At 42.8% G+C, this 14176-nt stretch overlaps 1 protein-coding gene across 1 annotated transcript; it reads left to right on the top strand.

Annotated features, from left to right (window-relative positions):
* The first annotated feature begins 12739 nt into the window (after positions 1–12739).
* On the top strand, positions 12740–13753 carry LOC147418608 (uncharacterized). Its single transcript, XM_086507281.1, has one exon. It carries the CDS (start codon positions 12886–12888, stop codon positions 13645–13647), a length of 762 nt encoding a protein of 253 aa, XP_086363407.1. The 5' UTR covers positions 12740–12885; the 3' UTR covers positions 13648–13753.
* Positions 13754–14176: the final 423 nt, after the last annotated feature.

Raw genomic sequence — 14176 nt, 5'->3', positions numbered from 1 at the left:
AGGAGAAATGGAGCGGGAACAACTTGTGCTATATAGCACAAACCGTAGAAGACTATAAGGCACCTGTTATGCAGAAAACGGCACTGACAGAAAATCTGCACAAAATGACGAAATAGCCTGTGCAGTACTGCCCGTAGTGGAAACGGAGGCCGAAATGAGCCCAAATCAAAATTCTGAGCAGACCAAGCTCTTTGAGCTATCCCAAAGCCTCGAATCATATTGGCAGCTCGAATCCGCCAACCATGGTCCACATCAATAGGCCATTTCCCCTTTTTGTGCAAGCTTTTAGCCATCAAATTGATCTCCGATCCATGATCTATGAGTGCTAAGACCGGTTCTTCGATGTCGCCAAGCTTCACAATAGTTTCGGTTGTTGCTCTTGCCCAATGAGTCCTTGAAAAGTGACTTTTTGGTATACTTTCATTATCTTCATCTTCATTGAAATGAACATGCCTTACCTCAGGTACGGTTGGATTTGACACCACCACAAACCTCGACTCTTCTTCTTCTTCAAGATTCGCCAAATACTCTTCATAGTCATCCAAAATTCTTCAATGTGGCGTACCGCCTGGCTCTTCACTGACTCCAACTCTTGTTCAGTTGGTATCTGCCGCTTTCTTTTTATGATGTCAATTATCTCCTCATGAAACTCACGTTTGGCAATGCCCAAAATATCACCCAATGTGAGCTCCACTTTGCTATTCAGAATGCGCTCTTCAAAAACTTTCTTTAAATCTATAGCTAATTCAATGTTAGACTTAAGCTTATATGAGGGTCCCCTGGGTTTACCTTGCTTTTTGTCCTTGGGTGCCTCCTCCATCACCACTTTAGGAGCGGGCTTAGGAGCAGGACCTTTTTCTTGCTTGCTCTTGAACCTCGTTGTCCTTTTCGATGTCCCAGGAGCTTCTTCATCTCTTTTCCGCTTTTCCTCCACCATAGCCTCATTAGCTTGAGACTTCTCAATGAATGCATACACCGAGAGGGAATCCACTGGATCAGTCCACCCTGTGGTTTCTCGAATTGAATTCCCTACTTGCCGCAGCTTCCCATAAGTTACATGTCCTGTTTCTATTGTCTTCAAAGCATAAGGCCATAATTGACCCTTGGTACCTGCACCATCATCATCACCCTTCCTGTAGACTTGCAGCCCATATGTAGCTGCTTCCACAAGAGCAACATTATGATGGATCTCTTCAACTATCTTCTTCATGCCGCCCCTTCCAAAATTCGAGCGGAGCATCTCACCTGTTTCCCTAAGGTGTATCTTCTTGTCCTTCCAGAACACCACGTTCCTTTTATAAGCTTCGTCAAAATCATCGCATTCTTTCACGTACTTGTGGTCTTCACTGTCACACCACATGCATCGGCGTGGTGGCTGCTGTCTACGCTCAAATGTAGACCTCTTTGCAGCTAGTCCATCAAATTTAACAGCTTTAAAATTCAAATTTATTCTTGAATACCTTTCACCAATTCGTCAAGAATTGGCTTATCCACTCTGGGTATTGCCGAAGTTGTTTTCTCTTTAGGTTCCTCTTCCGCAACATCCATGATGTCAGCCACCATCAGCTTGTTGACTGTCATCTGTCGTTTCACGATCATGTTGACTGCTTCAGTGACTAACTTCCAATCAGATGTTAAGCCCAATTCTCCTGTTGAATCCTCCAACAATTGCACTAGACTCTTCTGAAGTCGAGAGTCAGCAGCCTGAATGAATAACTCAACCTTCTGATCCCTCATCGAATGTTGCTCCGTCGAGGACAGTTGCTCGAACTTCTTCTCAAATTCCCGTAATAATTCTCGTGCAGACAGATTTTTGTTCTTTTTCTGCACCCACTTCATAAAGCTTTGCCTTGTTACTCTTTGTGAATCCTCAAGGAAGTATTCCTCCTGAAGCGCCTTCTTGAAATCTTGCCAATTCGGGCCTTGAATCGCCTGAATTTCTTTAATTCGACTCCTAAGTTACTGCTCCACAATCAAATGAAACCCTTCGACTGCATTCTGATCATCAATACCATTCTCTTCCATTGCCTGCTCGTAGATATTGTAAAATTTGCTAATATCCCGACCTTCAAATCGATGCAATTTCTCGGTAACCATGTGCCGAGCTTTACGGATCCTTTCTTGCAAATTGTACTGCTATTGGGCAGCCTGTTGTTGTGGCATATAAGCAGCAAACTGCTACATCATTTGCTGCATGGCAGCCTCTTGCGGTGTCGACATCTTCTTCCACCACAATGCTCACCCCGACTCACTTCGCGTCGGGTTCACCAAGAATGTCAGGGGATTTGTGTTCGAAAGCTAAGCCGGGAAGGCGCAGGGCCTCTGGCTGTCAGAGGTGTGAGGAAGACAGTTGCAACAGACACAATGAATGTAGACAAAGCTTGAAACAAACAACTTGAACAAGATCCTGAAGCTTGATTATCATTAATAGTACCGCTGCTTACATTATTTAAACTCCTTCCATGATTAGAGTGGCTTGGAAGCTTGGATTAGAGTGGCTGGTGATGTCTTTGATTAGATTGGCTATGGAAGCTTGGATGAGAGTGGGCTATGGAAGCTTGGCTTAGGATTAGAGTGCTCAAAGCTTATGGCTTCCTCCCCGCTAATACAACAGAGCACAAAAACTTGAATATCTCCCAATCGGTGTCGAATTAGCCTCTGTGCGTGAGAGGCAAAAATGCTCAAAACGCCCTTTTTCTTTTGACCACGCGGGCCGTTTTCTCCAGAAACCTATTTTACAAAAAATTCCCAGAATAGGACTTTTTCGGCCTCCCTCATGCAGAGATGGGAAGTCTCCCACACACTTTCTTTTTTATCAATGACCACATGTCTTCCTCTACCCAAGTTGCCTTATATGTCCTAAGAGCTCTTTCACATGTAAAACCTTTTCTTCAAGCATAAAATATCTACGCTTAGGCCTTCATAACCACATAAAGCATACAGTTTCTGGATCTCCTTACTTGTTCTTGAGTCCTGGTCACTGCTCAATAAATGTGTGAGTTTCAAATAGACTTCTTCTGCTTCTCTTTACTCTTTTTCCCATCATGGAAGCGTAGCGGCACGACAGCGTGGCATTTTTTTGTAGCCTAATAGGACACTCGGCTACACACTGTGGACCTCCACACTCATAGCATTGAAGAGGTGGTCTCTTAGCAGTGTAATTGATAGTTTGGCCTCTTGCCGCAAGAGTAGCTACTTGATATACAGGTTTGACTTGTCCCCAATAGTCCTCCATGTAGTATTGTGGAATTTCTTCAAGCACATCCATCCCATAGGCAATATTAGGATCTATATCTTCCTCATAGCCTTCCAAACAAGAAATAGATGACTCACAACCCACTTGATTCACATACGTGATTCTCGGATGTGGTGGTTGCGGTCCTAGCACTGGAGGTGGTAAGGGTGTTGTTTGAACAACATTTTGGGCCCTAGGGACCATGTGTTGTGTTGTTTGTTCAAGAGGTGGGGCCGGAATCAATGCAGGCACTCGAGGTGTGTCTGTCCATGCTAAGGTTGGTCTATTGGTCATCGCGCACTTAAGTACTATGCAATCCTTAGCTTGATGACCATACCTTCCACATCCATTGAAATTCCCATTGAATTTTACTCTAAAAGTAGGGCATTCACTGGTACTATGCGGTCCATAGCATACTGAGCACCATTGTTGCTCCCTTCTTGGATACATATGATTGTTCTGCGGAGCACGATTGTCTCTAAGACTCTCTTGAATAGCCTTGGTGAGATCTTCTAAAGTCATCTCAAATATCTTTGGCTCCTGAGCAATAGGCTTTAGGGTCATTGGCTGATCCCGATGCTTGTGAGCTAATAGATTTAGGCTCAACGGACACTCTTTCTCCTTGAATCATTAAATTATCCTCCAATTGGATCGCATTGGTGGTGACTGCTTCCCAAGTGGTGATACCTCTAATGACTAAGACATTGTAGATATCCTCATGTTGGAATCCCCTAATGAATCTATCAAGAAATTGGTTATTGTTGAAGCGCTCATTTGGATTACATCGAGAATTCAAATGCTTCAAGCAACTAATAAAGTCTCTCACCGACTCTCCTTCCTCTCGTTGGGCTTTCTGGAGCTGAGAGGCTACACCCCAAAGTACTCCCTCTCGTATATATTCTTTTAAGAACAGTCTCCTAAGAGTAGGGTAAATCGTTTTTTCTTTCACCCTTAGGGTTCTATACCAATCCCCAGCCTTTCCACTTAAGGTTAGGCTTAAAGCATTGCTCTTATGTAGGTCAGTGTGTTCTCCTAGAGAATCGCCAGCCTTTCCACTTAAGGTTAGGCTTAAAGCATTGCTCTTATGTAGGTCAGTGTGTTCTCCTAGAGAATCGCATATTTTTTCAAACACTTCGATATGATTTCTCACATCCCCGTCTCCACTAAATTTTTGTGTGAGCTTGGCTATTTGTACTGCCTTTTTCTAGGATCTCTATGAGGCGTGTTATGCATATTCTCAGCAATAAATCGACCAATAGCTTGAGAAAATGTTGCCAAGTCACCTAAGTGAGCAGGCACCGTGGGTGAAGGTGCTCCAGAGACTACATGTGGAGTAGGTATTGGCATTGGGATTGGCGCATAGGAAGCCCTTGGGTTCAACATTGGGTACGATGCTGTGCCATGTGGTGGTCCATAGTTCATATGTGTGGCCCTAGCCATAGCAAACGGCGGATGTGACATGCTAATGCTAGCCGGTATAGTCCCATGGAAATAAGAACTTGGGTGTTATGGTTGTGGAGCATAGGTAGTTGAGACAATGGGAGGGGTAGGGACTACATGAGTGCGATGACCCATAGGTGCATACGATTGGTACACACTTGTAGGTACTGTTGCAGGCATTGAGCTACCATGTAGTGGTGCTTTACTAACAAATGAGGTCCATGGCGTGTTTCTCGGCATGCCCATCATTGGGGTAGGCATGGTAGCTGTGGTGTCATCAAGGGAAAGATGAGCTAGACTATGAAAGGTAAAGCTATCACTTGTGGGCTCAGATTGCACTGAGACCCCTGGCGAAACAACATATGGAGGATCCATCGGACTTACCAAGGGAGTCTCCATTTGCGATAAGGTTGGTTGTTTAGCCTTTCCTGTATCCAAGAATCTCATGAGACCCGTTGAAGGCATGTTGATCCCCTTGTTCTGTCTCTCTAACTCAATGACCCTATGGATGACCTCACAAACTCTTTGTTGTTGATCCTCCACACTAGTAGCGCCCATTGTGGATTGTAGGACATCTAACCAACCCACGTGATAGGTGTGACCTGTGTATAGGTCGGTCAGAGTTTTCGTTTGTAGTTCGTACTCCCAGTTCTCATTTAGGAACACTCCATCTAGGATTGAGGTGCTAGGGGTGTCCTTTCAGCTAGATGCAATGTTGCTTTCTAGGGGTTGGCCCTTATCGGTTGCTAAGTCAGGAGCACTCGACTGCTCTCTTAGCAAGGATATTGACATAGGGGCTTTCGCTTTTAACTCTCTTCGTTGCTCCACCTTATGTAAGCTCTCGACTTCCTTTTCCCTCGCTGCTGCAAGGATATATCGCTCAACCTCTTGCACTTCGGCAAGGCTTCTACCATCGGGTAATATGACCTCGGAGGGAAATAACCTGAAGAGTCAGGAGGTGCAGTGAATGAAGTATTCACGTGCACATTCTCTAAGGCTATAGGGTCTACGTTGGTCACGAATGGAGAATTTACTTCCCCACCCCCCTCATTTACATCATTAGCTCCATGTTCGGAGCGAGTGGCTCTACTAAAGGTTTTCTTCATGCGGCTAAGCACGCTCGGCCCGGACCGTGGGCCCATGGCATGCATGTCTTGGCTTGAGCTATCGGGATTAGGCATTGGGAAACCCTCCATGACGTCGTAGTCAAAGGAAGAGTCACTAGCCGCTATGTTCGGGTCTTGGTTTATACTACCTTGGGTCCCTGCTGAGGGCCCGGAACCTAAAGTAGGTGGATATTGAGAACTCGCGTAAATCGAAATTCTCTCTAGTTGCTCCATCTCTAGCACACGACCAGAGCGCAGATGCATGTGCCTTTGGCACTCTACAAGCGTCGGGGCGAATAACCTCGAAGGTTAACCGCTTACTTTTTTAAGCGTCCGTTTTCACTCGTGTTTTTTACGTTTTTAATGTTTGATTTTTTTTGATTAAAGTGTGTGATAGCTCGAAACGAGCGTATTACTTAGAGGGTTGCTGTGTGCTTTACAACACAATTGTCGGGCATCTGAAGTTCCGTTGGTCCTTAAAAAGTCGATTTTTAGCTACTTGTGAAGCTAAAATTCGTAATTTTAAAGGGCGATAGATGCCTAAGTCTGAGCGTGAGCTTGGGCTTGGGTCTGGGAGATATTCTCGATCCCGCTCCTACCATTAAATTTTTTTATTTATTTTTTAAAGGATAAGGTCGCCGCGGGCTGAGCGAGAGCACACACACACTCTACCTACCCACTTCTAACTAATACACCTACTGTTATACACTAACACACTCTATTAGCTCTCACAGATCTACTTCCTACTTACTGTACATTACATTACACAGAAAACTAACAACCTTAATACACAGAGAACAAACACAGTACCTTTGAAAACTCCATTAACAAAGAAAACTAACAACCTTAATACACAGAGAATAAACACAGTACCTTTGAAAAGTCCATTAACAAAAAAAAAAAAACACAGTATAACACAAAATCCTTCTTCTCAACACACACACCCTCCTTCCTTACCTTTCTTACAATTGAAATTGCACCACAAAAGAAGCAGAGAGTGCCATTGAAGCTTAGTGTATGGCATTCCCCGGCAACGGCGCAAAAAATGTGCGCGTATGTCGCACGTGTCAATGCAAGGAACTTGTAGATACACCGCGTGCGAGCCACAAATGGCTCCAAGCACACAACAAGCCTAAAGTAGTAAGCTCAAAGATGACGATGGTGTGTCACTCTCTGCTCTACGCTTGCTTCGTGGAGGATTCCTCGCCGCGAAGAACAGGGAGACGCCGCTACACTGCGCTCAACCGCCTCGCCACCGTCGTGCCGCCGCAATGCTCGATCACACACACACACTCTCTCTCTCTCTCTCACGCATACACACACACACAAGGATATGAAGAAGAAGAAGATGGAGATGGAGCAAGAGCACTCTTCAATTGCACAAATGAGAGAATGAGTGAATTTTAAGTTTAGTTGACTTTTATATGAGCTCGCCCCATTCACACTTGGGCGCTCATGCTTAGCCAACTAATCCCTTGAATGTTCTAGTTAGAGTGCGCCTCTCATCGAAGATCACTCTTACCCTTTTCCTATTGGACCGACAAGCCTGGTACTTGACTCTACCAAGTAAATAATACAACGTCCATCATAGGTTACAACGTCCGTCGTAGGTGATAGGGTGTCCGTGAGCCGTGAGGGTTAACAAACTACTCATGCGAGCTAAGGTGCTCTGGGATAGTGAAAAACAATTTGTAAGTACTTTGATATACTACACAGTGGTGTTCAACACATAGTAAATATTTTTCTCCTTTATGTCTTGTCTAGTCCATTGGTCACAAGCACACAGATTCACCGGTTTAGGCAGTGTGTAAATGCTCATCTTGGTGAGGATTCGCCGATTTAGGCAGCAGCACAACAAACTACAGATTTACATTTTAAAAAAAAATATCAAATTTAAACTCGTCGATTTAAGCAACACGTCTTATTGCTGTAGATTCGTCGATTTAGGCAACACCGATCACGAAATCATGTTGTAGTGACTGGCCACCACTGTCCTTACTATGATTTTGTTACCCGGGCATACAAAATAAGGATATTTCGATTTGGATTTGAAATGGGTATATGTTGGTAGATATTTGAATTTTGATTTGGAATTGGTATATGATGATTTTTTGTTGCGATAGTATTTATGAAAGTGAACTTGAGATTGATGAGAATAGATTATTGAATGATGAGTGTGACCAATGATATCCTAATTCATTAGGGTATAACATATACTGCTTATTCTAGTGGTATGGGACATTAGAATAGGTCGTATGTGGATGACGACAGGCATAAGCAATGTTGTTTACTACTAATCATTGTTTTTGACAAGTATGGTTTGTAGATTCTTATCTTTGCAACTGAGGACAATTGCTTTCTAACAAAGAGGTATGTAATGAAAATGAAAAAAATGATTTATTTATTGCAGGTGACAGGTGGAAAAGGCTAAGGGTTATGCAAAAGGATACCATCTTTATGGACATTTCATTATTTAAATGCTCTTTATGAGCTAAGGTCATTTAAGTCCGGCCGGCCAATGTGTATTCATTTTTCAGCATTGAAGAATATATAAATAAATACGTGCAAGAGGGAAATGCTCACTCTTGCACGGGGGGAGATTGCACCCAGTGCTTGTGTCTTTCTTCTCTCCTCTCTCGCCGTGCCGATGAAGGGAAGCTTGTGGTGGGAACTGGGCCTATGCATGAGGGGCTTGAGGTGTCAAAAATTCAAATATTCAATCCCTACAAGGAGGGGGCGAGCCCTACATGAGGGGGGATGAGAGAGAACACCCACACACTCACACTAGGCATGCATAGTACAAAGAAAGCAGAAGGGACACTTGTCAAATTTCTCCTCATGTTGCCCTCATGGTGTGCCTAAAGCCTATTGGTTGGCCACCCAAGGAGTCCAATGATAATTTACGAGATTTAATTAATTGATTTTACATTTATCAAGTTCTCTCTCTCAAAGGGGAAAGGGGGACACTTGTCCCTAGGCTACCCTTGCTGCTTGTAATGCCTCCTGCTTGTGATTGGCTAGGCCTGGAGGGGTCCAATGAGCTTCAAGCATGAGCTACAAGGGGGGTCGATCCAAACAAGCTAGGGGATTGCTTAGGGTGTATACTCACCCACACACACTCACAAACACTCTCATTGTGTGATATGCAAGGTGCAAGAGCTCCATCTCCTTCTCCAAGCTCCTTGAGAAGTTGAGAACCTACACCAACACTCTTGGATATGGAATGCAAATCCAAGCAAGATCTATGCTTCAATGCTTAAGCTTGCCATCTCCTTCTTCTTCATTACTATGCTATTATGTATGCTAGCAAGAAGAGTGATGATAAGTGAGGTACTATTTCTTTCTCCTATGGAATACTTCTTCTTCCTCTTCCCTACCCTCATTCCCTGCTAGCTCTCTCCACCTTCGAAGGTGTTTGACGTCTTGGGATAGTCAATGCTTTCCACAAGTTTACGTTATGCTTATTGCAAAAAGGCTAATGGTTTATTGCAAGTAGATTAATTACTTCATGCAAGTAGATTAATTGTATTGCAAGGTAGATTAATTGTTGCTTTAAACACAAGTTGATGCATAAAATTTTACATCTTCATGCACCCAAATGATTTAGGGAACACAAGGATTGATAATGCTCACAAGTTCTTGATTGTTTTCAAGCTAAGATTGATTGTTGCTATTAAGCAAAAGCTTGGTGTATGAAGCTTCCATCTTCATACCGCCAAAGAGGTCTCAAGGAACACAAAGATTGTATTGTACCAAGTCTCTCTTAATGAGAGAATCTATAATAAAAATGCCTTTTGGAGGGGGAACTGGCTCCACATAAATCGGATCCTCAACTGTTGTCATATTCTCTAAACTCTCTCTCTTGCAAAAGTATTGCTCATGCCTAGTTAATTAAGTGCTAGGATTAAGTTGCTACTACCAATTAAGTTCACCCTTTATGCTCTCAAAGTTGCTCACTCTAATGCTCTTAATTCCGCTATCCTCTAAGTTCATCCATTACACTCTTTGCTCGCGTATAGCTTTACTTACGTGCTTGTGGATGTGCCAGATATGCAGATTGGTCTATTTTATGGATTGCAACATGTTCTTTTTGCTATTTTGCAGGGTCTCCATTCTCCTGTTTGTAGCAATACTCGCCGTATAGCATCGAGAAGAGGGTATCCTCATGGAGTTTTTCCACGGCCCTCCATAGAGAGAGAGAGAGAGAGCGCCACACACACACACACACACACACACACACACACACACACACACACACACACACACACACACACACACACAGAGAGAGAGAGAGAGAGAGAGAGAGAGAGAGAGAGAGAGAGAGAGAGAGAGAGAGAGAGAGAGCACATGCAACGCCATGCATTAGACATGTAATCTTTTTCCCCCTCCTCCATAGCTCTCCCCTCCCTTGATCTCTGATACCAATGTGAGAGTGAGGGAACTTTCGTGAAGGATTCTCCGCCTTACCACCCATAATATAGGCCCTTGTCCATCCATACTTAGAATTTCTTGTCCACACCTAGTAGCCGATCCTTAACATGGGTCCATGACCCCCTTGGGCTTTCCCTTGGTAATATAATGACTATAGTGACTATATTCACTATTTTAAACATGACTAGTAACACCGTAATAATGATACCAATATACTTGTGTGTATGACTTTGGTGGTCCATCCAAATGGGCATTCAAAAAAAGTATATAGTGATTAAAATCCATACTTTATATAGGGCTAGTAACACCTAATAATAGTAGTAGTGTACTTGTGTGTATGACTGTGAATATAATTGCTTGAGCATAGCTATAACTATTTAAAGTATTTTATTATATGTACATATAATCTTTTTGGATTTCTAAAAGAAGCCTTAGTGTTGAGTCGGGTTAGGCATACTTTCAATGTTTTCAGCGCTATGATGGAGACTTATCTTAAATGTTATTTTAAGTGTGATGATGGAGAATTATTTTAAATGTTATTTTAAGTGTGATGATGGAGGCTAATCTTCAGTTCTAAAATAATAAATGGATCTTTTTATTTCACCTTTCATTTCACATGTGACATGTCTTGACTTCTCTTGCATTAACCTTGCATAATTCTAATAAATTCTATAGATACACACACACACACATACACACACACACACACACACATATGCATTTATTTATTGATTTTTTTTTTTAAATTTCACATTTCATTTCACAACCTCACATTCTTGATTTTTCTTGCATTCTATAACTTAATCCTAATCAATATTGAGAAAAGTCTCTTTTATTAAACGGTCGTTAGTCAAAGTAGCAAACCGGAAATAATGACAAAAATTTAAAATTAGCATGACTTTCGAACTATTTTCTCATTTTTATCAATTTTTCTTCCCTTTATCATGGTTTGCAACCGGCTAGTTTTGATTTTCAAGTGGCTCACAGCTAAGCTGAGGCAATCCTTTCCAGAATATTGATTCCAATTGAATTCAACTTAATAATTTTATCACTTTCTTATTGTTTTAGAAAGCCATCCTGACCCTTTCACTTGTTTCCTTAGATTCCTTACAACATGTTGTTTTCTTTAACGTTCTTTGTGCAGTGAATGTGAAAGACACTTTTCAAGGCTAACAAAAACTTTTGTACAAGGCCTTAAGGACTTCAAATGACCATTGTGCCCAACCAAAGACATAAATAAAAAGAGTAGTAGGGATAGGCCATAGGATACGATATCTTGAAGAAAGAGATGGACAACCCAAAAGTAAACAAGCGAGTATTTAGCTTTTTGAAAAAACCTTAAAAGCATTGAAAAAAGTTATCTTAAAAGTAATTAATCCTTTGTTACTACGTATTGGTTAGTAATGTCTTCGATTGAGTGGGCCTCACTGGTTTAGAAAAATTAGAAACCTTTTCAAAACGTCTAAAGGGAAAGTGAAGGGTAAGATTGTAAGAAATGAAAAAGCTCGAGACAATGGAAAGTGGAAAGACTTTTTTTTCACGTACATATACATATACATATATATATATATGTGTGTGTGTGTGTGTGTGTGTGTATATATATATATATATATATATATATATATATATATATATATAGAAAGTGATGACCTTTCTATACTTTTTGTATAAATGCATATTCTCATATTTAGAGTTTTCATAAGAATTCTTTCTTCATCCTTCCTAGCGTTTCATCTTGCTCTAGTTTAATTCCAATATTGTGCATTGCGCACCTATGTATTGAATTTATTTGTTTTTAAGGCATGTGGAAAGAAATACATATATCTAAATAGGTAGCAATGACAATGTAAGTGCTTGGAAGAAAACCTAAGTTTAGTGTAATCCCACCTGTAAATTTTGAGATATATTTACCTCTAAATTTTATATATTGAAGGTGAGAAACCTACAAAACTGCTGGAAAATTAGTGTGATTTGGTGTAAAAAACCTTCAAATTTAGTCAATTTGCCTGTACTGCTTCTCATATGTAGGTTTGGCAAGTTTTTGGACAAAAAGTTTTTTCGAGCATCCCTTCACGGTTTGTAGGGTGAGAGTGATTGTTGTTGTGATTGGCTGGCATCTAATTTGAGCTCAAGCACGATGGCATTGCCGACAAATCAACTTTTGAAATGATCGCGGCCTTGCTGAGCGGCGGGTCATAGGCTAACTTAATGCGGATGAGTGGCAAGCGCACTGCCACCCATTTTCAACACTCAAGACCTATCTGCTGCTATAGTCATTTCCACTATTACTACTCGTATTTTACTATTACTACGCTGGTCAATCCAGGCAAGCCCTAGGAGTTGGTTGGCAGCCACTTTGCCCTAATTTCCCATGTACACACATTATTCAATGCACTAGTGCTCATTATGCTGGGCTTGCGCAAGCCTGATGCCAAGCTGCCTCACCTCGCCCTATAAAATGCATGTCGCTGCTGCCTTTCATCTCCAACTCCCCATAGCCACTGCTGGCTCACTAGCAGCTCAACATGGCAGCTAAGCATCACTCTCTCCTGCTTGCTCTTCTCCTCGTAGGCGCTTCACTGCTTGCAGTAAGCGCCCGCGAAGAGCCCCTCGAGAAGCCAGAGGAAACGGAAGGCAGCTACATCGGCGGCCATAATAAGAAGGGAGGCAGCTATGGAGGGGGTGGGTCTGGCTATGGCGGCGGAGGAAGCGGCTACGGAGGTGGAGGCTCGGGCTATGGTAGCGGAGGCAGTGGATATGGTAGCGGAGGGTCGGGGTATGGTAGTGGTGGGAGTGGCTCTGGCGGAGGGTATGGAAGTGGAGGAAGTGGCTATGGTAGCGGAGGGTCGGGCTACGGTGGAGGTGGGAATGGGAAAGGAGATGGGTATGGGGGAGATGGGTATGGAAAAGGAAACGGCTATGGAAAGGGGGGAGGATACGGGAAGGGAGACGATGGGTATGGCAAAGGGGACGGCTACGGAAAGGGAGGCAGTGGTTACGGTGGGGGCGGCTCGGGCTATGGAGGAGAGGGAGATGGCGGGTATGATGAAGGCGATGACAATGGGGGGAGCAGCTACGGCAAAGGAGGCAGCGGTTACGGAAGTGGCGGGTCGGGTTATGGGGGTGGGTCTAAAGGCGGCGGTGGCTACGGAGCGGGCGGCTCCGGCTACGGCTCCGGTGGCTCGGGCTATGGAGGTGGCGGCTATGGTGGCTCTGGCAAGGGCGGCAGCGGCTATGGGAAGGGTGGCAATGGCTATGGCAATGGCGGCAGTGGCTATGGTGGTGGCTACCACGCTTCTACCTCCTCCCAACCCACTGAGGTTGTTAGCCCATAAATCTGCTTCACGCGTCTTCCCGCGAGGTGGCCATGCAAAAAAAAATAAACGCATCTCGTATTACTACCGTTCTCTTTTAAAAGTTGTCGTCCCCACATGAAGGGCTAAATTAGTAATGTAATGATCTGTCAATCATCAATGCTCTTCAGAAGAAAACACTATACTTACATACAACGGTTACTAATCAGATTCTCCATGTTTAGTCATTTTGAGTCATCTATCTTTAATAACATTAATAAGATTTTTGTATTTGAACTGAATAAGGGGAGATAATATTAGAAAGTATGTAGACCGAGATACATCCATGTCCAATTGAGCCAGTGGATCATAGATAAATGCGACACAATGAATTTGAACCGCAGTTTGTAATATGGCCTATGGTAAAACAGGAGAAGATTTATAACTTCATACCCACCAAGTCAACAATTAAGACTCCTAAATTAGAACTATTATTTTTGAAATAAATTTATGGTCTGTATAGTTTGCCTAGTTACATGGTAAGCACAAAAGTCATCTTCAAAGGTTAGGATAATGATCTAAAAACATCCGATCATCAAGAAATGGATGGTCAAACTGAACGGGTTAATCAAGTACTTGAGGATATGCTACGAACATACGTATGTCAGATG

Source organism: Adiantum capillus-veneris, chromosome 30 (assembly GCF_014529385.1).
Source record: "Adiantum capillus-veneris isolate H3 chromosome 30, ASM1452938v2, whole genome shotgun sequence".
Taxonomy (NCBI): Eukaryota; Viridiplantae; Streptophyta; class Polypodiopsida; order Polypodiales; family Pteridaceae; genus Adiantum; species Adiantum capillus-veneris.
This window is presented reverse-complemented; position numbering and strand designations above follow the sequence as displayed.

Coding starts and splice junctions, on each gene's coding strand:
- LOC147418608 (XM_086507281.1), top strand. CDS start 12,886: ATGGAGGGGGTGGGTCTGGCTATGGCGGCGGAGGAAGCGGCTACGGAG.